This window comes from Sander lucioperca, chromosome 10 (assembly GCF_008315115.2).
Source record: "Sander lucioperca isolate FBNREF2018 chromosome 10, SLUC_FBN_1.2, whole genome shotgun sequence".
Lineage (NCBI taxonomy): Eukaryota > Metazoa > Chordata > Actinopteri > Perciformes > Percidae > Sander > Sander lucioperca.
The window spans coordinates 18,431,011-18,458,457 of NC_050182.1; the positions used below are offsets into that span (position 1 = coordinate 18,431,011).

Consider the following 27,447-nt stretch of genomic DNA (forward strand, 5'->3'; position numbering starts at 1 on the left):
TTTTAGGTTTACACTGTAAACCCGAATAAGTTACCAGAACTCAAAAAATGTGAGGCAATCAGTTGCCACAATTTTTTTAAGTTGATTAACTTAAAAGTCAAAATTTTCCAGAACTTAAAAGGTTGGATGAATTGCTACATGTACCTTTTGATAACAATTAAATTAAAAGTGCTCATTTAACTCAACTCAAATATTTGCAGTTAATATGACTTACAGTTTTCTGTTAAGGCAGCTCAATTATTTTGACTTAAAGTTTTGAGTTTACAAACCACAGGAATAAGTTCACAGAACTTTAAAAAAATAAGTACACAACCACACCAGTTTATGTTAACCAAACTCAATGTTTATTAGTTTGTGTTGTCATTGTTTTAAGTACACATTAGTCAAATATGTTGAGTTTGTTTACTTAAAAACATGTGACTCAAAACTTAAAAATTTTGTGGCAACTGATTGCCTCACTTACATTAAGTTTACCTAACTTAATATATCTAAAAGTCATGAAAGTCCGCTTTTGAACAGTTAAATTTAAAATTAAATACAAAAATAAATAAACATTTATAAATTAAAATAAATAGAATAAAAAAATAATTTTAAAATATGCTTAAATAAATTGTATATAAATAAATAATATATATAATATATATAAACTGCTAGCTGCTGAGAAACAGCCATCTTCTAACCGTATACATACTGACAACTATTCTCAGAAAGGGTGAAGCACTGATACTTCTGCTACTTGGGCAGATTGATTTGCACCTGAGAAGCCCCGTGGTGAGGAGCAGAGAGTTCGCCTGGAGTTCTGCAAGCAAATCACTCCACCCAAGTAGCAGTGCTTTGCCTTCTGAGAATATAGTTCCCAGTTTGTATACGGTTAGAAGATGGCTGTGTCTCATGTGACCTTGTTATTCGTACACGCTGTGACTATACAAATCACAAATGTAAATAGGAAAATGTTGGCGTTATTTTGTCACTTATTAGAAGCATAGATGGAGCCGGTTACCTCCAGGATCTGTGCTAAGCTAGGCGTGGGTTAGGGCTGGGCGATAAATCGATTTTATCGATTAACTCGAATGTGTAGTTAACGTCGATTTGTTAAAATGAAAATCGATTTTCTCCTTAACATCCGCCGACGCTCCCCTCTGGGCTCCCATAGCTCCGAACGGGCTCAGCCCTCGCCTCGCGCGTTTGCCATAGAGATACACAAACAACATGGCAGCAACAGGGACTAACATTAAATCTTTTCTTAACTAGTAGTTTCATTACTTACTTATCCGTAATCTCCACCGAAATGACCGGCAGCTCGCGGTGCTCTGTCCCCAGCTGAGAGTCACCTATTCTCGGATAACTGAACCACCAGCTACCGCTGACCTAAAGGACCACCACGCGGGGCACCAGAGGCGGTGTTGAGGAACTCTTTTGCGGCTCAACACATCTACTAAATGCCGCTGATACGACCGAGCTGTGATGGAGGTCTGTAGCGGCTTAAACAACTAGCAATCGCCGCTCTGTAGCACGGAGCTCCTCTTCGCCGTTTGTTTCTACCGCTAGTTACTACGAAGGAGCTAGCTACAGGTATGCTACATTCAAGAGACCATGGGATGTTAATGTACGTTACTCAGCAACAGGTGAAAATAGGGGCAAGGTTGCGCAATAACGTTAAAATGATTTGAACTTTTAGCGAGGAACGAGAAGTGAATTACCTATATGTGTGAAAACAGCTTTATCTCACGCATCCGTTTGTTTGTTGTTGAATATATAACACCCCCCATCCAAAATAAGGGAAAACACTCAAACCAATTTATATTTCCACAAAATTGGCATGAATAATCATAATGGTATACATGCCCCATGTGTGTGCGTGTGTGTGAGTCAAAACAAAATAAAGTTAAAACTTGTTTTGAACAATTTCTTTGTCATCTGCAGATTGATTTTAAGTAGGAGGAGAAAAAAATCGATTTAAATCTTAAATCGGATTTCTTTGGAAAAAATCGAGGATTTTATTTTTAGGTCATATCGCCCAGCCCTAGCGTGGGTGCATCAGACAGAGTTACGACACGCACGGAGATGAGAAGGGTATGTATGGACTTATCGAACTCTGGGGGATACGGGGAATAAGCCCCAATAAGTAGGCGTGTTGCTTTAAGGCCCTAGGAAATAAATATGTATCACAAATTTCTGATATTGACCAGACAACTAATCAGATAGTCAGGAAAATAATCGGAGTAATCAAAAACAATAATAAATAATACCAAAATGAAATTATTGTTTGCTACAGCTATAAAAGAAAAAAAAAACACTGCTTTTGGCTTCCTGGTTAATTCCTGAGTAAGGCAACAGGGCAGCAATTTGGGTGAAATTTCAAAAATTCTATAGACTGTTTAAGAACATTTTCACTTAAAACTCTAAAATGTAAATGTTTTACATAACCAGTATCAAATGCACAGTGAAATGTGGGTCATCTTGTGCAGCCCACAATGGTTAAGAAAAACATTAAAACATACAAAACATTAGCGTTACTTTTGCATTATATTAATGAGAACAAAGGCATATTGTGTAGTTTGGGCCTATTGGCTGAACACCTGCAAAGTAGTGCAGTAACTTTTTGAGGCATTATTTAGACAAAAGGAGATAACTTTGAACTAGCCTTTTATAATGCTTTACCCTGCAGCCTTTTTTCAGATGAGTTTCTACATCATTAAGCCATTCTTGAGGGTCTGCAACCTTGGTGGTAGTTTACCACTTTCTAACCTGTTCACATCTTTAATGCAATCAGACAAATGGCAAACATAAAGTGGACTAATTGCAAAATTCACAAAGCTCATTTGAATCATTGAACCTGTTCAATGTTCCACTGGGTCAACCTATGAAATGTGTAAAAATCTATTTACCTGTTCATCATTGATTTTTTTTTAAATTTTAGCCAGAGCATCTGCTGTCTTCCCAGTTTTTGATGCCTTCTGTCTGAATAAGGTCATCGGTTGAGGAAGATGGCGGTCAAGCTCAGGATAGCATGCGTTGGGCAGGTTCTGATTTGTAATCCGCTGGAACTCTGCATACAACTGCATAGAAATAACAGCAGGAGGAGAACACTTAAAAAAAACAGTCCAATTTGAAGAATCTAGCACACATTTATAAAGCAAAAATATTGGCCAAATGAGTAAGAATCACAATTTTCACTTTAAAAGAGAGAGCTGATCCATATTACCTCAGACTCTATTTTGAGACCAGGCCAGAGGTCCATGAGCTCGTTCACTGGTGGGCAGGATATCACTATGGTCTGTCGGCATAGGGGAAATGTGGTCTCCACCATCTTTCTTCAACAATATTTGCAAGCAAATACAAAGTAAAATATGATCTGTTCAGTGCCAAAGGTTAAATATCAATTAGGAAGATGATATTCGTGAACAGAAGACATTCATGAACTGTTGACTTGAATACGGCAAAAAGCATTATTTTGATCAACAGGCAAGTAGAATAAACAAATGATATGTGTATGTGGGAGTGTGTATGATTTAGGGTTACCACACTAAAACATTGTCTGAAAAAAAAAACCAATTTAAGTTACTGGTATTTAGAGGTGTGTGTGTGAGAGAGATTCATTGGATTACCTGGTATCTTTATCACATCTCCAGTTATCTTCCTTAACTTTTTGAAACTGGAACAGAGAGATGCAAAGGCATAAACTGATCTGAAACTGAACAAGTAAAAGCATTCAAAGAGTGTCGAATTATAAATACTTATAAATGTTCCCTGTTAATGATCTTTTCATTTGATCCCTAAAGTGTGAAGTTACTAAAGCCATCAAGCAAAATTAACATTACTGTAAAGAAAAGCAGCAGCACTTGAACCTTACTGCATGCTTAATCAACAATAATGCCATTTCTACAAACCAAAGCTTTACTGTTAAGGGTTTTTACTTTATTCATCTTTGTCATGAAAAGCAGCTTGCCTCCAGCAGGGTCGTTTGTTTTAAAACCAACGCAACACAAGTGGGCGAGCACGGGCAGTTGACTCGTGTTCTGTTAACAGCAATCTCCGTGTCTCAGACAGTCTGCTCACACAGAATTTAAAACGAGCGTCCCTAGAAGCTACAGGGAGCGCGGACTTGCAGTGTAGGAACTCAGTTTGACTCATTATGCTCGTTTATGCTCTTTTAATATGATATTGGACCTTAGCGGTGCACTATTGAAAGTTTCCATCAACAAAAAACTAACTATCGCATATGAGGTGTCTGTTAGTACTTCTACTAACAACTCATTTTCTAACACCACCTTTAAGCGGGGAATGAGCGTGTGATTACTAGATTCATCCGTCGTAAAATTCTTCAGTGAGTCTGGTAGTGGTAGGTCGCTAGCTGTGCTGCTGGAGTGTGTAACGTTAGTGGTCGCGCTAATTAGCTAGCTAGCTAGCTAGCTCTTTAGCAGCTAACCTATATCTGACAAGTTGCCAATCCCTACAAGACTTCCGTGATAAGCCAGTGAAGGGCGGGGGCTTGGAGAAGTTCTACACTCTCTGAGACAAACGCATGTAAAATGTATAATGTATAAAAGAAGTAAAAGTGAATGAATATTAACATTCAAAACTTACAGTAAGTCCAGTGAGGCTGATTGCTGCTGCTTAGGTAGTAACTTCTGCAAGCCTACTGTCTGTTGCTTCCCGCCTTGCTGCGTTGTTCAAACTTTTCTTCTTCTGTTTTTTTCCAAAGAGCGGTAAGGAAGGTAGTATGCATATTAGCACCACCTTCTGCTTCGCAGGTTGAATCAGAGATTAACTCGGCATAAAAAATGATCCCTGCAGCTGCTCAACACTTAAATAAAAATAAAAAATATAAGCAACATTAAATTGATGACAATAAAAATGCAAAAATAAATACATTTTGTCCTCCACTAATGTCTAATGCATTTCAGACCATTTGCCTCAATCAAATTGTTACTGTTTTAAAAATACAAAAAATAAATAAAATAAATACATGTTGTCTTCCACTAATGTCTAATGCATTTCAGACCATTTGCTGATTGCAATTTATTTATTATGATCAATTTTACAGCACTTTGAGATTGTATTGTATTTTAACATGTGCTATATAAATTAAGTTTTTTTTTTAAATCACCCCTATTTGAAACAATAGAAATAACAGGACTTTATCATTCTTAGTATGTAATTACTTAATTCTATTAAGTTGCACTTAAGTTATGTTTTTAAGTTATGCTTACTTATACACAAAATAGTTCCATTTAATCAAAAATTATTAGTTAACAATACTCAAAAATGAAGAACATGTTACACCAACTTGACAAAATTAAGTTAGTATAACTTTTTCTAAAATTTTGAGTATACCCCACTTAATCTATTTAATTACTTTGAACATTCGGGTTTACAGTGTACCTAAAGATCCTCCCATTTGGAAATCCATAATCTCTATGATTCCGGTCCATATCCATCCGTCATGATTCCCACACAAGGCCCTCCCAGCCTCTGTTTACTCCCTTGTCCTCCCATTTCACACGAAGGACAATAATATTAGTCCTGGACTAGTCAACACAGTCGTCACCATGCTGATTGGATTGTTCCTAGGCACAATCAAAGTTAACCCTTGTGTTGTCCTCGGGTCAACTTTGACCCATTTTCAAAGTTTTTAACATCTGAAATATGGGTTTCTTTCAAACAAATTGCCCAAAAATAACTTGGGTGTACGTTGTATAGAAACCATACAAAATTTCAAAACCGTATCCTGACAGTCTGTGACACTCAACATCCTCTGATGTTAACTCATAGTCAAAATAATTCATAATTTCTGCTTTTTTTTTAAACAAAAAAATTTGCTAAAATGTCATAAATTAGGTTTATTGACCATGAATTTAAAGTTGAGAAAAACGTTTTCAAAAAGCATTAAAAGCATCGAAAAAAGGGACAAAAACGTTGGATAAAGCGCCAAAAAAAGTTAATTTTCAATTTTGAACCGGAAAAGACAACTTCATGGTCGACGCGAAGACAACACAACGTTTAAAGCCATTACCTCTCGGACCTAAGCGAGTAAGAGGTTCCCTGTAAACTCTGGGTTCGTGAATTCACAGTTACTGACTCACATTCAAGAAATCCAATTTCTCGTCATGACAGATGAATATGGAACAAAAACATTTTACTTATAGATTCCCCAAATTCCATACCATATTAAAAACACATGTGGCCAATTTCATAGACAAACTGTTTTAAATCTTTTGGTTTGTCTTACAGTATCTTGTAATTCAGAATGTACTTAACTTATATAACTGGCTATATATATATATATATATAATTTTGTCTTATAATTAAATTTTCTGAAAGAAAAAATGAAATTTCAACTTCTTACCGAATTTAGGAGATTATTTCCTTTCGTCTAGATCGGTGTGGAGTCGATCGGTGACCGATGGGCGCCTTTATCCTCTCTTCTTATCTTATCTTCTAATTCCATTTTTGTTGAGGCAGAGGAAAGGTGATCAGCCGATGCAACCTCTGGATCCCCGATGAACTCGCACCCGATCCCACCTCTGACACTAAATTGTTGCGGAAAAATCTTGTTGGTGTTCGGTGATGAAGCTGGAAATTAAGATTGTCTGACACACTGGAGTTATCCATGTTATTTTCTTTATTATTCTTGCAAGTAGAAGGAGACAGTTTAACAGAGTGACAAGCAGTCTGAGAAAGTGTGTCAGCGAGACAAAGAAACCTCAGGGTTTTTATGGGTGAGTGCTGAGTCTGCGCTGCTTCAGGGTAATGGCCCTTAGCCAGGTACTGCCAAGTACATCAGCTACATGATCTTTAAGATAATAGAGCACTTATAATGGATCCCTATAACTGGTATATTATAATATAATATAGGAAACAGAGTAAATGTTGTATAGTATGAAAGTAAATACATATAAAGTCATGAAAATATAAAAAAAAACATGCAGTAATGGATAATATATGAAAGAAATATCACACATCAGTGTGACAGATAAAAACTTTCCACTACAGGTAGCTCCTTCCTCCGAATCTTATGGCAATATCAATGATGGAGTCTTTGGGGGTGGCGGCAGTGTGGGCGGTCTTGGGGCTCATGGGGAGTCTGTGGGCGGTGGGGGAGGGTTTGGGTCATCGCACATGACGTCGATCACCCTTTGCTTGATAGAGTGCAAAACATCATAGTTCCGCTCAGTGAACACCCTCTCTGGGGTGCCAGCAATCTGCAGGATCTGCAGGTCGTGGACGTCTCCAACGCCGATGGCAAATACCGTAATGTTCAGATCCCTGAGAACGTCAGCTGCGTCCTCCACGTCATCATGAGAATCACCATCAGTGATCACCACCAGATTTTTGGGGACCTGGTCACGGCTGCCCCGCTTTTTCTCAAAGTACTCCTTAACATGATCCAAGGCTCTCCCTAAGTAGGTGTCTCCACCTGTGTAATCCACTTCAAGGATGTGTGTGTTCAAATCCTCCTTATTGTAGTACTTGTTGAGGTAAAACTCATCCTTAGGTTTGTCACTGAACTGGCAAAGTCCAATACGCACCAAGTTTTCACCAACTTCAAAGCTGTCGACTAATGCTGTCGTGAAGTTTTTCATGATATTGTGTCCGTCTTGGTCGATGCTGCCAGACTGATCAAGTAGGAAGACAAAATCGCCACTCTTGCAAGCTGCCAAAGCAAAAAAAAGAGAAAGGCATTTGTCTACATTACAAATACACAAGTGTGCCTTGGAATTATAACTGTATAACCGGCGTTAATTTGATTGATCAATTTCAGAAGGTCGGTCTTAAAAGACCCTAACATTTGTTGAGCTATGCCGCTGTCCACCAGGAAGAAAATATCTGCAAACTTTTCTGCCAAAGCTGCAAGAAGAAAAAAATCATAAATAAAAAATTACATTCTGTTACAGTTTAATACAGTCAAGTCAATATTGACTGGCTCCTCCCAGCCACCTCTCAAAGTTATAGTTAGTTTGTCTTCATATGGCTTGCAATAGAGCTTCTTGGAGCTCTCAGCAGCAGCCTCGTGCTGTCATTATAAGCCACTATGAGTTTTCTAATGCTGCCTTGCTTATAATGACACCACAGGTAGGCAGTATACAAAGATGTATAATACCCTCTAAAGAGTGAGATCTTAACAGATACAGAGCACATGCTAAACTTACGACACAGCATGTTCGCTTGAGCATACAGCTTCCGACGCTGCCTATAGATATCCTTGTCATCAGACAGGTCATTTGCAATAATATGGCCCAAATATGTAATCAAATTGCACACCCTAAGTACAGTGCCACACAGATAGAAGTCAGGGAAGGTTGAGTGTCTGTCTTCTCTACTTCTGATAATCCTGATCTTACTCTTTTTAGCATTGTATTTTATATGAAAATCAGCACCATACTGTGTGCATATTCTCAGAAGCTGTTGGAGACCAGCACTACACTGTAAAAAATTGCTGTGAAATCTACAGTTATTTACTGTAGATTTCACAGTAACATTACTGTATAAGATTTTTACAGTAGAATATTGTAAAGTTTACAGTAAGACCTTAAAAATCACAGTAGTCCATGCATTACAGTTGACATCACAGTAGTCAAAGCATTACTGTAAAAAAAATCACAATTAGCCACTATAGTACTGTAAATAGTAAAGTTAACTACTGTAAATTTTTTTTATCATATCATTCTTTGTACCCATTTTACATGGCCCCAGATTATTGTTTCATTACCGGAATATGATATAAATACTCGATGGGGAGCTTTAAGTAAAAGTGTAATATTCTCATACATACGTACGATGGGATTTTTATTTTACAAAAATCAGTGTTATATATTTTTTTCTTTGGAAGCAGGAGAGATAAACGTGCAAGTTTCCAGAGCTGTTTCTGAGCTGCAGGGCAAAATCAAAGCGCCGACAGAGTGGGCGGGGTTTTTACCCAGTCTAGAAAGCTCTGGAATCTGTGGGAAAAAAGCGCGAAAGAAGCTGCAGCACTTGAATTTCTGACTCGTCGTCAGTAACAGAAAAGCTCCGTTAATACTCACATTTACGTTTCTTTACACACGGCTTTGTCTTGTGGCTGTATTTATTTTGTTTTCGTCTTTGTGTTGATTTCTTTCGCTTTGCCTGAGAGGAATTCAGCAAAAACTTTTCCGTGAGAGCTCCTAAGGAGACGTTTTCACGGCAGACAGACTATTACTCAAATTTACGTTTCTTTATACACGGCTTTTGTCTTGTGGTTGTATTTATTTTGTTTTCGTCTTTGTGTTGATATCTTTCACTTTTTTGCCTGAGAGGAATTCAGGGAATTCAGCTCCGACGGAGACGTTTTCACAGCCTTTAAATTTAACTTAACGCTACAGGTAACAGTTACGTTAGTTACCGGTAGCAGCTAACGTTAGACAGGAAAAGATTTTTTTTTTTTTCACCCGTGGAGTCTGCCGGAGTTTCCATTTTGGAATCGCGGATCCTTCACCAACTGCTTATTGGGACTTCCAGAAAACCAGTAAGTAACTTTACCATCACTACTAGGAGCAAAAAAAGAAAAAAAAAGTTCTGTCCCACCCTTGTCAGGCTGTGGAAAGCCACATGTATACATCTAGCTAGGAGTATAACCAGTTAGCTTGCCGTCAAAATGAGTTACTCATGCAAGCACTGTAATTTCACCACAGCTTCAATAACTGCATTTGTTCGTCATTTGAGCATACACAGAAATCTAGCTAACTTCAGATTTCCATGTGGCGTAGCAAAATGCTTTGCCACTTTTGTGACGCGTGGTGCCGTTCAAAGCCACATGTACCGCTTTCACAAGAAGACAGTTAAACCAGGACTTAAAAGGAAAATTGATGGAGTTGATTTGGCTTGCACTGTTGAAGGTTGTAACTATGTGTCAGCAAATTTTCCAAGTTTACGTGAACATCTTAATTGGCATATTAAAGATGGCACAAAAGTGTCATGCCCTTATATTAATTGTTTAAAACATTTCTGTGTCCGTTCAACCTTTGCCTCACACTTGAATCCGAAACACAAGAGTATATCTAGTTCTCCATGTATTAGCCAAAGTTCTACCAGTGCTAGTACTAAAGTCACCTGTGCCTCCATGTCATCAGACAGTGAACTAGATCACACTTTTGAGACAACCGTTGACGATGATAATGACAATACAAATGATGAAGTGAACACAGATGATTTTATGAACAATCTGGCCATGTTTTATCTCCGAATGCAGGCTAAAATGCTGTTACCAGCCAGTACAATTCAGACCTTAATAGAGGAAATACAAGAGGTGCACAACACTGGTTTGACTCATCTATATTCTAGGTTGCATGAAGAGTTAACCAATCTAAATGTGCCTGAAAGTGATATTAAGAGGCTCCTTGATAATCTCTCAAAAGACAACCTTCTGAAAATGTGCAACGAAGGAGTCTTTAGAACAGATCAAACCCGTAAAACCTTCTTTAAGAGCAGATTTAGCTATGTTGAGCCAGTCAAGACTTATTTGGGCATTGATGCTAAAGGCAAAGAGAGGTTCTACCAGTATGTGCCCATCAAGGATACACTAAAATCACTCCTCACTCAGAACTCTGTTAAAGAGCAGTATGCCCAAGCTAAAGCTGACACAGAAACAAATCCTGATGTTCTGGAAGATGTGAGAGATGGTAGAAACTTTAAAGAGAATATACTTTTAAAAGATTCACCATCTTCATTGTCTCTCATCTTGTATCAGGATTCTTTCGAAGTTGCGAACCCACTGGGCTCAGGCAGAAAAAAACACAAAATACTGGCCATGTACATGACACTTGCAGAGATTGCACCACACAACAGGTCTTCCATTGATCCAATGCAACTTGTTATGTTGTGCAGAGAGGAGGATTTCCAATTTTTTGGACAAGAAAAAGTGTTCTCCACTTTAGTCGGTGACTTAAAAGAAATGGAGGAAATTGGAATTGAATATGGTGCTGTGGAGATGATAAAAGGCTCTGTGATTGCCATTACTGGAGATAATCTGGGGTCACACAGTATTGGAGGGTTTACTGAAAACTTCAGTAAAAGCACACATTTTTGCCGGTACTGTGTCATTGACAGAGTGTCTTTTCAAACCGATCCCTGCAAATCTGGTCCTAAAAGAACTATAGAGAGTTACAAAAACAGTGTGGCACAGGTAGACCAGGAAATGAACAGTGGAGTAAAGTTTGACTCAATTTTCAATCAGTTGAAATATTTTCATGTTTGCCAGCCAGGACTCCCTCCATGCCTTGGTCATGACCTATTTGAAGGGGTTGTTTCATTTGATCTGGCTATGTACATTAAGCACTTAGTGACAGTGGGCAAACACTTCACCTATGGTCAACTGAATCGGACTATATCACAGTTCACATACCTAGGCAGTGATGCAAATAACAAGCCATGTGAGGTCAAAACAAATGCAGAGAAGCTGGGAGGGCATGCTGCTCAAAACTGGTGCCTCTTACGTCTCTTTCCTATTCTGGTTGGAGACAGAATCAAAAATCCACTTGATGATGAGGTGTGGCAGTTGTGTTTAAAGCTCAGAGAAATTGTGGATTTGATATGTGCACCCAAGATCCATACCAACCAAATAGCATACCTTAAGATTCTCATTGAGGAATACATCCAGCTAAGAACTGCCACATTCCCAGAAAAGACACTTAAACCCAAACACCACTATCTTGTTCATTACCCAGAACTCATTCTTCAGTTTGGTCCCCTCATTAGGTTGTGGACATTGCGCTTTGAAAGCAAGCACTCATATTTTAAGCAGTGTGCAAGGAAACTGCATAACTTTAAAAACCTCTGCAGTACCTTAGCAGAAAGACACCAGTTGCTACAAGCATATTTACATGCTGGTAACTTATTTCCTCCAACTCTGCAAATGGGCCAACCAAGTAAATTTGATGACCAACTGTACCAGATTGGCATTCAGAGAGCTGTCAGTCTCAAGGGTCTCCACCCAGAACACACCATTGAAACACCCTCTGTCACTTTCAAAGGCACTCTGTACAAAAGAGGCATGACTGTTGTAGTGGACCAAAATGACACAGGGTATCTACTTGGGAAAATACTGTTGATACTGGCAAATGAGGCAAAAGTGCATTTTGCCAGCAGTATCAGTCTGTGCCTGTTGTGGATCTTGGTGTTTATTGCTTGCAAAGCAACTCAGAAGCACAGTATCAGTGTTTGACTGTAGAGAAGCTTGCAGATTATTACCCTCTTTCTGTATATAATCAATTTGGTCTTAATCTTGTTGCTCTGCATCATTCTGTGTTTCAGAAGAATGAGTAATGGACTCCATTGAGAAGGCCATACGGACCGTGCTACCACAGCTAGATGAAGCAAAGCTTGAAACTTTAGTCAATGAGTTGGTGAAAGTAGGTGTTGAAGGACCAGATGATCTGCAGTTTATTCAAGAAGATGACATCAAACATCTGCTCACACCCATTCAGTGCAGAAAAATTATTCATTCCTTGAAAGGAGGTGAGATTAGTTGTTTTAATTAACATATATTAGGTGATCCGCTACAATTAATAACTAAATAAATCAGCAATCATTCAATCATAATTTTGTAAAAGAAAAAAAAAAATCTCTGATTTCAGCTTATTATATGCGGATGTTAGTGTATACATTGTCCAAGATTCTGTCCCCTTTGGTCAGGCAGGTGACATGTTGATAGAACTTGAGGAGTACAGATTGAGGTTGGAATTATTGAAATCCCCGTGGCAATAAATGCTTTTCTGGGTATGCAGTTTACTGTTTGCTAATGGCAGCATATAAAGCCAAATTTGCTTTAAAAAAAAAAAAAAGGTAAATCCGGGAAAAATAAAAACTATATTCATGCCTCTGCTATGCTGTCTCAGTACTAGATACAGTTATTCCATGCAAAACTACAGACACACAGCTTTCCAAAGAGCCCAATAACTTGATTATAGGCCCAAGTATGTAAGAACAGTGCAATACAGTATAGAAGGACAGTGGTCGCATTGCAATTTTGAGAAAATGGCCTGAAGATTCAGTCAAACCTTATTTTCACCTGACTATTCTGTGCTTTCACTCATACATGTGTAATGCAGGTCCTTCCAATCCCCAGCTGAGCCCTTCATCGTCTGAGCCAGTGTCAGTTGCCTCTTCCAGCACATGCCCCGTATCATCTATCAGTCACATCTCTGCATGGGTGAACAGTTTTGAGGTGCCATGGAACAAAGTCAGGCTGACTCTTAGAAGAGCAGTAGATGCTGGTGAGAGGCCAGCTCCGGATGACCGCAGACACTTGATAAAAGTCACTGTTGATGCGATGAGAGAGCATTCCTTGAACCCTACTCGCAGAGAGTGCGTGGTAGTGGCTAAAGCTATCACTCAAAAATATCCAAATAGCTTTTTAGACAAAAATGAAGAGGGGGAGTTAATTGGATGTGGCTATTTCAGCATTATAAATCAGCTCAAAACTAGAGTAGAATATTTGAATCGAGGCAACACTCTTTCCCGTCTGAGGAAGCACAAACGCACCCAGAGAGATGATGAGGATGGTGATGATGACCAGCCAGCAGTAACTTCATGTGCAAGAATCGACAGTTATGGGTGTGTTCGTTGGCAGCCAGAGGACTATCCAGATGGGGAAACATCAGCATCATTAGAGGAAAAGAAGCTTGAGATGATGGATATATTCAGCCGAGAGGGACTCAAGGGCACTGACAGAGGAAGAGTTAAAGACCTAATGGCAATCACTTATGCCAAACAGCGGGAATACATTAACGCAAAGCCTTCCCCAAGCATTCTGGATGTGGGTAAAGAGTGGCCATTTCTCTTTTCACAGAAGTTTTTATTGTCACACTTCACCACTCTCACCAATGTTGAACTATACACAAGACTGAATGAAGATTTGGACAAAAAGGGTAAAAGACTCCTGGATTTCTTCAGTAGTCAGATTACAAAGTGGAGGAAAGAAGTAAGAGCTGTTCTGAAGGAAGCCATAAAGAAGGACCGAGAAGGATCTGATGGCCTAGCAGCGCTGCTTGTGATGTTGGCACACTTCAAAGAGCAAGAGGAGTCACTTTTTCTCATTGCTGATGTAAGTTCCTTAATTATTTAAATCTTTTATTTAGAGTTTTCAACAAATAATTGTCACATTTATTGCGAAAGTCATTTCCCCTGATTAGAGTGAAACATTTTACACCCCCCAAATTGTTAATGCAGGTTGATGAGCCTCTAATTGTTCAAGTAAATACAGGTTTGTGTTAGGTTTATGTTATTGGTGGTTGAGCACTTTTTCCTTGATAGACCTCACCTCACAATATAACCCACATGGTGCAAGCTTCTATCTCTATTCTTGGGTAAATGCTGGGTAAAGTCACTGTTGTCCACTGTGTGCACAATATTTTAATTAAGAGAAAATTGATGTAGTGATGTAATTGATAAGTTTATCGTGGTACTTAGTTAATTTGTTTGTGTAAACATGCACAAACCTAAGGAGCAAAAAAAAGCTCATTGCTTCCTTATCAAATTTCAAAAAGCTTTTTTTACCTAGAGATAATATAACACCTTGTTTCAAGTAACTCTTATCTTTGCTGGCATAGGAGACTACCACTCCCGCAGACGCAGAGACCCAGCTGTCTCTCCCAATCACTCCAAGGATCATCATGCTCGGTAAGTTTCACATTCAATGTTAACGAATCCTTTGAATGTATAGGGCACAAGCAAAGCAAAGTTTCTGGAAAACACTAGTGAATGCAGTTTGTGTCGTGTCATTCTCTGCCTCTGCACCAGTCAGGAACAGCAGTCACTTCAAAAACTTAAGTAATGTGGAGTACTGTCTCATATTTTGTTGCTACATATAATGTCATGATTGCTATTTCAGATTGCTTGCTATGCCTGTATCACTCATTGTTTTTCTATCACCAAACCAGTTACTGCTGCTTAAAGGATTAGTTCACCTCAAAATGAAAATTTCCTGATAATTTACTCACCCCAATGCCATCCATGATATCCATATCTTTCTTTCCTCAGTGTAAGAGAAATTAAGATTTTTGAGGAAACATTTCTGTACATTTTTTGAATAATGGACTTCAATTGTAACCAACGTTTTGAAGTCCAAATCAATGCAGTTTAAAAGGTCTTTGAAGTGCTTCAACGGGCTGTGCAGGATCCGAGCTGAGGATTAGGGTCTTGTCTAGCGAAACGATCGGTCATTTTCAAAAAAAAGAAAAGAATAATTTATATACTTTAACTACAATTGTTTGGATTGAGCTGTTCGGATTGAGCTGGGAACTACGTCATTACGTCAAAAGGTCGCGCTCGATATCGCCGGTCCGCCAGCAATATTGAGCGCGACCTTTCGACGTAATGACGTAGTTGGTTACAATTGAAGTCCATTATTCGAAAAATGTACAGAAATGTTTTCCTCAAAAAATCTTAATTTCTCTTACACCGAGGAAAGAAAGACATGGATATCTTGGATGGCATTGGGGTGAGTAAATTATCAGGAAATTTTCATTTTGAGGTGAACTAATCCTTTAATGCACTGCTTCAAAGATATGTATGCTCCCTGCCCTGTTTTTACAATAATTTATGTGGAGAAAATATTTTATAGAATGTATTGCTATGAAATATAATATTTGTGATGACTCTTGTCCTTACTAAGGAGAGACAATCCTGACTGCAAAAAAATGGATGCTGTCGATCGAGGGGAGGGTCGTAATCCCACCTGGTGCTCACATGGCGGACTTCACCACTGCCTTGGCCGCTCTCTTCGCCTGTTACTATGTATTCAACCTAGAATATCAGGTGGAAGCCAGCACAACACTGGAGTTTGTTCAGAGGTATTTTTTATCTTAAATAGTTTGATTAAAGGATTGCAATGTAAAAGCAAATTGACAATTGAAAAGCTGTTCAAAATCACCTTCTCCCTTTAAAATGTTATGTAATAGGGCTGGGAAATATGGCTGAAACTGTATCACGATATAAGTGTTTCATATTGGTCGATATAGATAATTATTGATTATATTTAAAATAAGGACCAGGTGAAAAATATATTACATTTAAACATTTTTATTTTCAACTTAAAGGTTTAGTTCACCTCAAAATGAAAATGTCCTAATACTTTACTCACCCCAATGCCATCCAAGATATCCATGTCTTTCTTTCTTCAGTGGAAAAGTTTTTTGAGGAAACAATGGCAACCAACTGAGTTGGTTGCCATTGAAGTCCCATTATATGAAGAAAAAAATCCTGAAATGTTTTCCTAAAAAAACTTAATTTATTTTCCACTGGAGAAAGAAAGACATGGATATCTTGGATGGCACTGGGGTGAGTAAATGATTAGGAAATTTTCATTTTGGGGTGAACTAATCCCTTAACCTTCCTCTGATTCATAGGTGTGATTTGTGATTTGATTTGCGATTTGTCAAAGGACAAAAAAGCAGGAAAATATAAGGCACACCTATCATGACGCGGCCACAGCACGTGTGATTATCCCAGTAGTTAGGACATTGCACAAGATTTGTGTCAACACAGAAAACATTTCATCACTGGATAGGTTTTGTTCGTTTATTTAAAGTGTGGTTTATGTCAGCTGAATGTGCGGAACGCTTTTCAGAGAAGATAAGGCAATGTTATTTTTGTACAATTCACACAGCGGTAATTCAGGGAAAAAAATCTCTGAATGCTTCACGTGAAACTTCTGTCTTCCGACCTATCTACCGTTCTCTCAGTAATATGCGTAGGTGCCTGTCAGAATTGGCGCAGCAGTCAGTCATCTACTCTACATCACTCACCGATCAAATAAGGCTTTCCACTTATCACTCCACGCCGGTTCTATTACTGAAGAATCCAACACAAGACAACGATATGGCGCAACTAAGCTGTTACATGATTGGCTGGTAGCGTGTTACTCCCTACGTTGCTAGGTTACCAGAGAGTGAGTGCCTTTGTTCATGCAATCAAACTTGCTTTGCAACCTCTGGTTTCTTCCGACGAAGAAAAAAATAAAATATTTTATCACACACATTTTTTATTGATATTGATGACATGTCTATCGCGACGCATATTGTTAATGTTTTATCGCCCAGCCCTATTATAAGTATCTGAGTATCTAAATAGTGTAGGTTGAAGCCTCCTTACAACTTGAATGCTTTAGGAGGACTGTTGGGCATGTACACACTATATTCCTTTTTACATAAAAAAACCTTTGGGAGAAATTGAGAGGACCCAATGTGGAGATGGCTGGGGAATATGATTTGCCCTGTGTGTGTGTGTGTGTGTGTGAGTGGTTTATGTCCTGTAAACAGTTGTGATTTGCTAAACAGTTCCTCATTGCTTGCTTACTTGGACCTGTTACTCCAAGGAGCATAGCCCACTGACAATATTTCTCCACTTCATTCTGCTCTGTGCCAGCTTCTCCAGATCTTGCCAGCTCTTTACATCTCAGCTTTGACACTCCTGCTCCAGGTGTTTCTTGGTCTCCCTCTATCACATTTACCCTGTGGGGTTCCATTGCAGGGCTTTGTGTCATGGAATTATTCGTTTTACACAATGTGTGCCCAATCATCCCCTTTTTTGTTTCTTTATTTCCACTTCAATCGCAGGCTGCTTTGCTCTTCTCCACATCTTTTAATTCTTTTTTTTTTCAGGCAATCTGATGTTAAGAATACGTCTTAGGCAGTGGTTGAAGAATTGTAGCTTGTTCAGGAGGTTCTTTGTTGTTTTCCACATCTCAGATCTTTAAAGGGGTATGGTATTAATGCTTGAGTCGAATTGCCGTAGTTTGGTCTTGAGTGTGATGTTACGTGCTCTTCATTTGGGCCCCATCATGCCAAATGTAGCTCTTGCCTTGCCTATTCTCCTCTTTACATCCCTTTTTGATCCGCCATCACTTGCTACCTACATGGAGTTGACTTCCTTTAGTGGTTGGTGGTTAACCATCAAGCTGGCCAGTGTCTTTCTGTTTGCACTTTGGTTGTTGTGCTAATGTGGAGACCTGTCTCAGCTACCTTCTGTTCTACCTCTCTCAATTTCTCTTGCATTTGTTGGTGGTTTTGGGGCAGTAATGTGATATAATCTGCAAAGTCTAGGTTGTCCAGTAACAACTGTAAATGGTCTACCTTCGAAGAGGAATGGTAATCGAGAAAGTAGACAGCCTTGACTAACTCCTGTTGAGATGTGAAATACTTCTGTCAGCAGGCCTTTATGTATGATTCTACATTGCTCACTGCTCTTACAGCTATTCATTAATATGTACATATTGTCCCATCCCCTAACTCCTATACTCATGTTCATAGGTTTTTAGTCAGGATTAATCCTGACTCCAACAAGTGCACTGCCAAGGAGCAGATGAGCAAGACGACTGGGAGAGTGGTGAAGCGGAAGACTTCATACATGAACCCCCATGTAATCTCCTTCATCAGGGACTTCACAGAGTTCTATTTGCAAACTGGCTAGAAACAGGTGAGGTTCTGATAATAGCTTTAATAATAATTATAATATAATTAATAATATAGGTATATGTGGGTAAAATATAATTAATCATAATTTGATAATAATTATTAGGGATGCACCGGTATCGATATCGGGCTGAATACTGAGCTCAATGTACTTGTAAAAATATTTTTTTTACTCCAATACCAACAACCGATACCAGGCGTGTAAACAGTGTTTGTGTTTAGAAAAAGAAACACTGACAACAGAGGGTATAATGGGGATAAAAAAAGGCAGTCTATGAAGTAAATCTGTCTTACTAGTGGAATATTAAACCGAAATATAGTAACAACTTTGCTTTGGTGCCCGAGCTGATAAGAGAAAAACGCGCCGTGGATTGAGCATGCAGCGGGACAGACGCGTGAGCTGGTCGAGTGCATCCCTTTAACCAGACTTCATTGTAAAGTTTGTAGTTCACTCAGATGTAAATGGCAAAGAAAGTCAAACAAGACATAATGTAGCTTATCAACGTTAACTGACAAGAGAGAGAGAGACTTGTTGAATGCTCTTGATTGACTAAATCATACAGACCCTTTCCAAAAAATTAGAATATCATGGAAAAGTTAATTTATTTCAGGAATTCTACTTAAAATGTGAAACTAATATAATCCACCTGTAATCCTATAGACTCATTGCTTGCAAAGTAAGATATTGCATAATGTTGATGATTATGGCTTACAGCTTGTGAAAAACACAAAATCTAAATGTCAGAAAATTAGAATATTACATGAAATCACACAGTAGTTACACAGTAATCCCATGGTCATTGAACCAGGTTTTGGTTATTTTGGCAGTGTGGGCAGGTGAAAATCCTGCTGGAAAATCATCTTCATAAAGCATCTCCATAAAGCTTTTCTGCTGAAGGAAGCATGAAGTGCTCTAAATGTCCTGGTAGACGGCTGCGTTGACTCTGGACTGTGCTTTATTAAGTCCAGAGTCAACGCAGCAGTCTTCCAGGACATTTAGAGCACTTCATGCTTCCTTCAGCAGACAAGCTTTATGGAGATCTTGAGTTCATTTTCCAGCAGGACTTGGCAAAATTTTGATTTTGTGGTTTTCACAAGCTGTAAGCCATAATCATCAAAATTATAACAAATAAAGGCTTGAAATATTTCACTTTGCAAGCAATGAGTCTATATAATATATTAGTTTCACATTTTAAGTTGAATTCCTGAAATAAATTAACTTTTCCATGATATTAAAATTTTTTGGAAAGGGTCTGTATGCAAGTAAAACAAACTGTTACCTTATTTATTAGGGCTGGGCAAAAAAATATATAGATTTTTTTGATTTTAATTGATTCTCATTTTTACAAAATCGATATCGATTCTTAAATCCCAAGAATCGATTAGTCATCCTGTTTTCAGTTGATGAATGAATGGAACATTGTACCATGCTTCCCATCCAATAACTCACCATAATCTTTGTGTTTTGTTACTATTCATATAAAACATTCTCAGATTTCAATTTACGTCCATTTTCTTAAAACGTAAGTACCGTTTTGGTCCTGTGGCGTGAGATCGCTCTGGCGCAGCTCAAGAATAGATAAGCAGCAGCAGCGCGGAGCGCACATGATCTTCTCTTCCACCTTAATAATGGCAGTTACAGCGCGAGATAAACATGAATGAGCATCTGAAAGTGTGTTAAAAGATACATCTTATCGAAATCTGTATCACGTCAAATGCAGTCTAGGCTACTGTTGCTAAACTGCGGGACGCGTTTAATAATAAAGAGCTATTTAATAGCATAAAAATATGCTCATGAGATGCTGTTTCCAAGGCGGCGGGTAATTTTGTTAAGAGTTTGTGCAACACATGGAAGCTTGAATCTCAATCTTTGAATTAAATTGAAAAAGGTAGCATAAATAATTACAATAGAATAAAGATACAAATAAAGATAAAAGTTTTTGGGTTGATCTAACACTAGTATTCAGAAATACTACAGAAACTGAATAAAGTAATCAAATGTAAAATAACACTGGATAGTCTATTAGTCCTGACTAAATTAAATATTAGGCTATAAATTCTGATTCCTAACAATTAAAGCTGTCTTTTGTTGTTTCAACAACAAAATTAATGAGACATATATGACTGCGTTCACTTTAAGAACTAGTGCACGGATACATTACTGTTTCATTATATGGTCACTCCCGAAACGCGAGAGTGTATATCGCCTCCTCAGCGCTTGCCTTGTGCAGAGAGAGAGAGAAGACCCAGCACCGCTACACACTGTTTGTGATATTGTGTCTCGGAAAACATTTTAAAATGACTGATTTTGTTTAAGAATTTGTGTGGATTAATATACTCTACCTACAGGCTAAAGTGAATCAATGTTTGCAGGAATTTACTGCATTATAAGTGGGAGACCAGTGGGAATGATTAAAATGATGTGTGAAATACCACGCCCAAATTAGAGCCCTGAATATGGAAAAAATATATATTTTGAATCAACCACATTTAAAAAAAAACGATTAATCGAAAAAAACTTTTTTTTTTGCCCAGCCCTATTAAAGCCGTAAAACTTGAAAATCTGTGTTTCCCACACATATACTAATTTGTGGCGGTGCGCCACAGAATCAACACCGGCTGCCTGCCACATTGCGTTTCATTATTCATTTTACATTTTTTAAATTGTGTTAAAAGGAAATGAATAACTCTCCCTCCATTTCTCTCAGCCGCCAAAGCAAATTTTTGTCCCACTAAAGCCATTTGAACGGTGTGATGTAGATGACTGCTGCGCTTGTCTCTGCTCGTTCTATCAGTAACACGCGCCGTGTTACTGATAGAACGAGCAGAGAGAGAGAGCCCTGGCCGCGTTCACACTCTCATCATCTTCAAACTGTCTTGCTCTCTCTCGCTCCCTCAGGCATATTAATCAAAATCAATTGAGAATTGACACAATGGTAAAAGATCGGAAGACCAAAGTTCATGTCGAGCATTCGGAGATTTTTTTTCCCCGTTGAATTACTGCTGGGTGTGAATTGTGCTAAAAAAAAACATTGCCTTATGTACTCTGAAAATTGTCCCGCATCAGCTGAAATAAAAACACTTTAAAAAAACAAACGAAAAACTATCCAGTGATGAAATGTTTCCTGTGTTGACAAAAATCTTGTGCAATGTCCTAAACTCCCGGGATAATAAAACGCATGCCGTAGTCCGCCAATGACACGTTCGATACTCGAATGACTCCTTTGAACCAATTACATTTAATGAATGGTTAAAACAACTGCTCTGTCCAACACTGAACTCACGAGACGTCTGAATCGGTGTATAACAAATTGGTAACACTTTACAATATGGTTCCATTTATTAAACTCTAGTTAACTACATTAGTTAACATTAACTATTAATAAACTGCACTTCTACAGCATTTATTAATCTTTCTAAATGTTAATTTCACCATTTACTAGTAGCCTACATTATTTAAATAAAAAGTTGTATTTGTTAAAAGAACACTCCACTTTTTTTGGAAATAGGCTCATTTTACAACTCCCCCAGAGTTAAACAGTTGAGTTTTACCGTTTTCGAAACCATTCAGACGATCTAATGTGTTTTCTTCTTTAATTTCAGGGCTCCAACTAGGATTCTAGGTTTCCAAGGTCAGGGCATGCAAGAGGCCATAGACCTTTGTCAAGTGGCAGGGGAAGTTTATTTTCCTTTCCGTTTTAAATGTTCATGCAAATGTTAAATATTACATTTTTTTTTATTGTTCAGTGTTTTATTTTATTTCAATATTGCCATAGTGTTATTTATTGCTCTTTAGAATGTGGTAATAATCTGTTATTTGCACGGCTTTAAAAAAGTTAAATTTTTTTGCCGTATTGTTTCAATTTGTATTATTGTTCCGTCATAGCAACCAGTCATGCTGAACTAGTGAATGAACTAGTAACAGTTTGCTCTGTAACTTTACAAAACTTGTAATGAAATAGCATCGTTTTGAAAAAATTTCTTCAGTCATAAATTAAATTTAGCAACAGTATAATAAGCAGGATAATAGACTTCACACCATTAGACTATCCAAAGTTAACACGCTCTACTGGGCGTTGTGGCTGCATTACAAACATAGAACGTGCGTTAACTTTGGATGGTATAATGGCATGTTGTCCAATGTCCATTATCCCTTTATGTTGTACCTGTTTGTCATTCCTGTTCACTAAATGTTTTTAAATAAATAACTTAACAATTTTCTTGTCTGCAGTTGATTGCAATGTTTTAGAATATGGGTGATTCTTTTAATGATGGCTAATTTGAAATCACAGTGATACAGTATTTAAATTGTACAGTGAGAAACTGAATTTACAGTGATTAACGGTTATCTACTGTTTAGTACTGTATTGCATACAATACATAAAAAACAATGCTTAACTGTTTTTTGTATGTAAATGCAATTGAAATCACAGTATTTTTCTTCTACAGTAAAACAATCAATACTGTAAATACAACAAAAATCAGTGTTTAATTGTTTTTTATTTTACAGTGAATACACAAAATACTGTAAATAGAAGTACAGTACCCTTACTGTAAAAAAATATTAGCCAGTAAGTTACTGTAAATAGAACTAAAATCACAGTATTTAATTGTTTTTGATTTCACAGTTTATACATGAAATACTGTAAATGGAAGTACAGTACCCTTACTGTAAAAATTATTCACAGTAACTTACTGGCAACAATTAGCCAGTAAGTTACTGTAAATACAGCTAAAATCACAGTATTTAATTGTTTTTGATTTCACAGTTTATACGTACAATACTGTAAATGGAAGTACAGTACCCTTACTGTAAAAAGCATTCACAGTAACTTACTGGCTAATTGTTGCCAGTAAGTTAATGTAAATTTTACAGTTAATTTTTTACAGTTTACATCATCTGCGTACATAAAGTGATTAATTAGTGAGTCACCAACCCTCCAACCTGTACCACATGCATTTAAAATCAAAGACAAATCATTCATGTACATATTAAAAAGAAAAGGAGACAGAATTCCACCGTGTTTAAGTGTTTTTGGAGTATTAAAGCATCAGCGTTCAACAGGCAAGTAAAAAAAAAAAGATTCTACTTGCCCGAAGTGAATTTTTACTGGCCCCTATGAAAAAACTCCAAAGAAAGACGTAGGAAAAAAGTAAAGAAAAACAAAAACTCCAAAAAATATCCAAAAAAATAAAACTTTAAAGAAAAACAAATCTGTGAAAAGGAGTGTAATAAGTTAACTTGAGCCGTTGGCTACTTAACCATTCAAATATATATTTGAAGTTGAAATAATGTATAGTTTGGTGATTTGCGATCCTAAAAGGCGGCTAGGTTAAAAGAATGGCATAAAATAATTTAAAGGTGATTTGTTTAAAATATATTTTACATTTAACACTCATAACAGCATTCAATGACTTTTCCCCCAAAATGAACTCAGATAGTCATTCTTATTTGTTCCTCACTGCCTTTAAAGCAGCTGTACAATGTCCACTTCCAGACACTAACAACAAGAATTACAATGACGGTTAGGTGGCTGAGTGACGATTCTCACCTTTAGTAATATCGTCCTTTTTCTCAGTCAAGATGGAATTCTTCAAAATAAGTACTCTGGGAGAATCAAATGCGTACCCAGAACTGACAAAACGTTGAAAGGCATCCATACTTGCACCTGCACTCATCCCAACAACAGTAACCCCTGCTGATTTGATCGTTTGAGCATCCTTAGACACAGGATCATCTGAGTCTCTTCCACTCACAACGACCAGGAACTGTCGGGCGCCTAGGTGTGCACGGCCCCCCGCCTCGCTGGTAAAAAAGCGAGTGTTGGCGATCTGCAGAGCCCTACCCAGGTTACGTGGTTGTTTGGATTGTGGGCGCAGGCGGAAACCTCTGACAGCAGACAGGAGTTGCTGTTTGGTTTGATGAGCATTGAGAAGGAATACATCCTGGGTATCTTGACCGTACTGCGCCACACCGACACGGTACGTGGACGCTCCGGCGTTAATTTGATTGATCAATTTCTGAAGTTCAGATTTAAATAACGCGAATTGTCCTTGAGCTATGCCGCTGTCCACCAGGAAGAAAATATCTGCAAACTTCTCTGCCAAAGCTGCAAGAAGAAGAAAAACATAAACATTATTCCATTCTGTTAAAGTTTAATACAGTCAAGTCAATATTGCCTGTCTCCTCCCAGCCAACTCTCAAAGTTATAGCTAGTTTGTCTTCATATGGCTTGCACTGGAGCTTCTTGGAGCTCTCAGCAGCAGCCTCGTGCTGTCATTATAAGCCGCTATGAGTTTTCTAATGCTGCCTTGCTTATAATGACACCACAGGTAGGCAGTATCAAGTTTCAAGTTCATTTGTCACATGCATAGTCATACACTTACAACAAGCAGTGAAATTAATTCCTGACTCCACTCCAACTGTGCTATATCATAACTAATAACATAATTAAGTTATAGAATAAAAGTCAAGTTAAAAACATACCACCCAGATACCCCTACTCATAAATATAATAAAACCTTGTACTACTAAAGTGCTCACTAAAGTAGATCCAGGGCTTAAAGTGCAAGGTGCATTGAGCAGTTTGTCATGTTTTGATTCAGGAGCCTAACGAGTTGTGGATAAAAACTCCTCGTGAGTCTTTCCGTATTTGCCATGATGCTCCTGAATTGCTTGCCTGATTTCAGCAGCTGAAATAGGCAGCTGCCAGGGTGGGAGGTGTCTTTTAAAATCTTGACAGCCCTACTCTAACATCTCTTCTGATAGAGTTCATCCAGAGATAGGAGAGCTGTGCCGCAGCAACGCTCAGCAGCACGGATCACTCTTTGGAGGGCCTTCCTGTCCTTCTCACAGCTGTTGCCATACCATGCTGCCATACTCTGCGTCAGGATACTCTCCACAGTGGCAGAGTAAAAAGATCTTAAAATTGCTGGGGAGGCTCCAAACTTCTTCAGCTGCCTTAGATGGTACAGGTGCTGATTAGCTTTCCTGGCTGTAGTCTGGATGTGAGCAGACCAAGTAAGGTCCTCAGAGATGGTGACACCCAGATATTTAAAACAGCACACACGATCTACTGGAACCCCGTTGATGTTGAGGGGGGCATAGGAGTGCTGACCCCTCCTGAAATCCACTACAAGCTCCTTTGTTTTGCTGATACGGTTTAAAATTAGGATAAAGGATTACTTGAGTACTATATGCACATGTGCTGCTACTTAGTGCTGCTGGTGATTATGTGGAGATGATGTTAATTTGCCAACCTTTTTTTCTGTTTAAATATGGAACTTTTGTACTGCTGTCTTGGCCGGGACTCCCTTGAAAAAGAGATTCTGAATCTCAATGGGATTTCTCCTGGTTAAATAAAGGTTAAAAAGGTTAAAAAAAGGTTAAAACCTCTCTGGCGTCCCCCGTAGATCTATTAGAGCGGTAGGCTGAGATGATGTCCTTGACAAGTCTCTCAAACACTTTCATTACCACCGAGGTAAGCGTCACAGGACGTTAATCATTTAGGCATGTTAGTGTACTTTTCTTTGGCACTGGGACGATGGTGGATCTTTTAAAACATGTAGGTACCCACAACTGGGCTAGTGACTCATTAAAAATGCTGGTAAGAACCTCAGAGAGCTGGTCTGCACAGCATCGCAACAGACGGCTGGGAATGCCATCTGGACCAGACGCTTTGCGTGCGTTGATCCGCTTCAGCGCCCTACACACATCACTCTCGGCAACCCTAATTTCACTTTTTAAGCCGTCAGATGTTACACTAAGGCCATTGCTAGTTGTATGACTAGCGTATGCATTATTTTCAAAACGGGCATAAAAAGTATTAAGATCGTTTGCAAAGGCCAGACTGTCTTTGTTATTTTTAACAGTTGCATTAGGTGATGGCCTACCTTTAAAATCTGTAATGATGCGTAGCTCCTGCCACATGCACCTTGCATCCCCTTGGCTGAAATGTGCCTCCATATGCTCCTGGTAGCGGCGTTTTGCATCTCTCACAGTCCGCCTCAGGTCATACACAGCTGCCTTGTATGTGTTCATGTCCCCCGAGATGAGCATATTGTTGTATGCAGCGGTGCGTTCATTGACGGCACTCCGGATCGTGTTGTCCACCCAAGGTTTCTGGTTTGAAAAAGTTTTAACAGTAACCGTAGGTACGATTAACATTCACCAGTGTTCCTAGGAAGCTCCTCACAACATCCGTAAACATGTTGTTATCTGTGCGAGTCCTGAATATTGTAGAGAGTAGATATATATATATATATATATATATATATATATATATATATATATAGCTCGTTCTGTATCGTCTTTGATGTGCCCTTAAAAATGGTAGGGGATCGTTCGGTATTTATGGAATGGACCACCGGAGGAAAATAGGGGAGGGTCATGTCTTTTTATTTTTTGCTGAGGGGAGGGTCATCCAACATTTTTTAGTCTGGGCGGTGGGGTCACCCAACTTTTTTATTCATGAAAAGAGCAAAATTTCAAAGTGGCTTGTTTGGTGCATATTTATCCATGTAGCTCTCAGTCTCGGCCCCCTAGCAGATGGTCTGACCGCATACGCGGAGTTTGCTGGGGAGGCAGGAGGAGCACTGCTCCCCTGGTGGCTCAAACAGGTAATTGCATTGTTTAAAAAATGAGTGGAATAATTACATCTGGCATGACCAGATATTTTATAAATATCTTAAATAACACAAAACAACTAAATGGTGGTAGGTAATACATCAGATTTCATATACTGCTTTACTAAAAAAAATATTTCCTGGCTGACGCAAAAAACGAAAGTTACTGTTGCACTAGTCTGGACATCTTGCCATGCCAACATTGCAATAAAGGTCTCCTAAATGCCATGTATATACATGTAATGTCAGCTTACTAATTGATTGCGGGTTTTGTGTAGATTTGGACTTTTATACGTTTATTCCACTTTGTTTAAACGATTAAGTGGAGAGGCCTCGTTCACCTGTTTGGAGCTGGCTGGTGAATGTGACGCTCGTATCGGCCTTGCTGGATACA

The 27,447-nt window shown here is 38.4% G+C and overlaps 2 protein-coding genes across 4 annotated transcripts in view; one reads left to right on the forward strand and one right to left on the reverse strand.

Annotated features, from left to right (window-relative positions):
* Positions 1 to 6,845: 6,845 nt before the first annotated feature.
* LOC116051188 (collagen alpha-3(VI) chain-like) overlaps positions 6,846 to 27,447 on the reverse strand; it is a 61,010-nt gene continuing 40,408 nt past the window's right edge. Inside the window, exon 9 of the mRNA XM_036006190.1 lies at positions 6,846 to 7,657. Within this exon, the coding sequence (XP_035862083.1) occupies positions 7,077 to 7,657 (581 nt within the window). The 3' untranslated portion in view covers positions 6,846 to 7,076. The remainder of the gene's footprint in view (positions 7,658 to 27,447) is intronic.
* On the forward strand, positions 9,182 to 22,152 carry LOC118496060. 3 transcript variants are annotated; one of them, XM_036006191.1, is made up of 5 exons: positions 13,685 to 14,062; positions 14,568 to 14,637; positions 15,632 to 15,809; positions 18,267 to 18,432; positions 22,032 to 22,152. In XM_036006191.1, exons 1-4 carry the CDS (start codon positions 13,709 to 13,711, stop codon positions 18,424 to 18,426), a joined length of 762 nt encoding a protein of 253 aa, XP_035862084.1. In that variant the 5' UTR covers positions 13,685 to 13,708; the 3' UTR covers positions 18,427 to 18,432; positions 22,032 to 22,152. The 3 variants fall into 3 exon arrangements, 1 of the variants encoding a protein (XP_035862084.1); XR_004898533.1 differs by lacking the exons at positions 13,685 to 14,062; positions 15,632 to 15,809 and adding an exon at positions 9,182 to 9,487; XR_004898532.1 differs by lacking the exons at positions 13,685 to 14,062; positions 15,632 to 15,809 and having other exon boundaries at positions 14,451 to 14,637.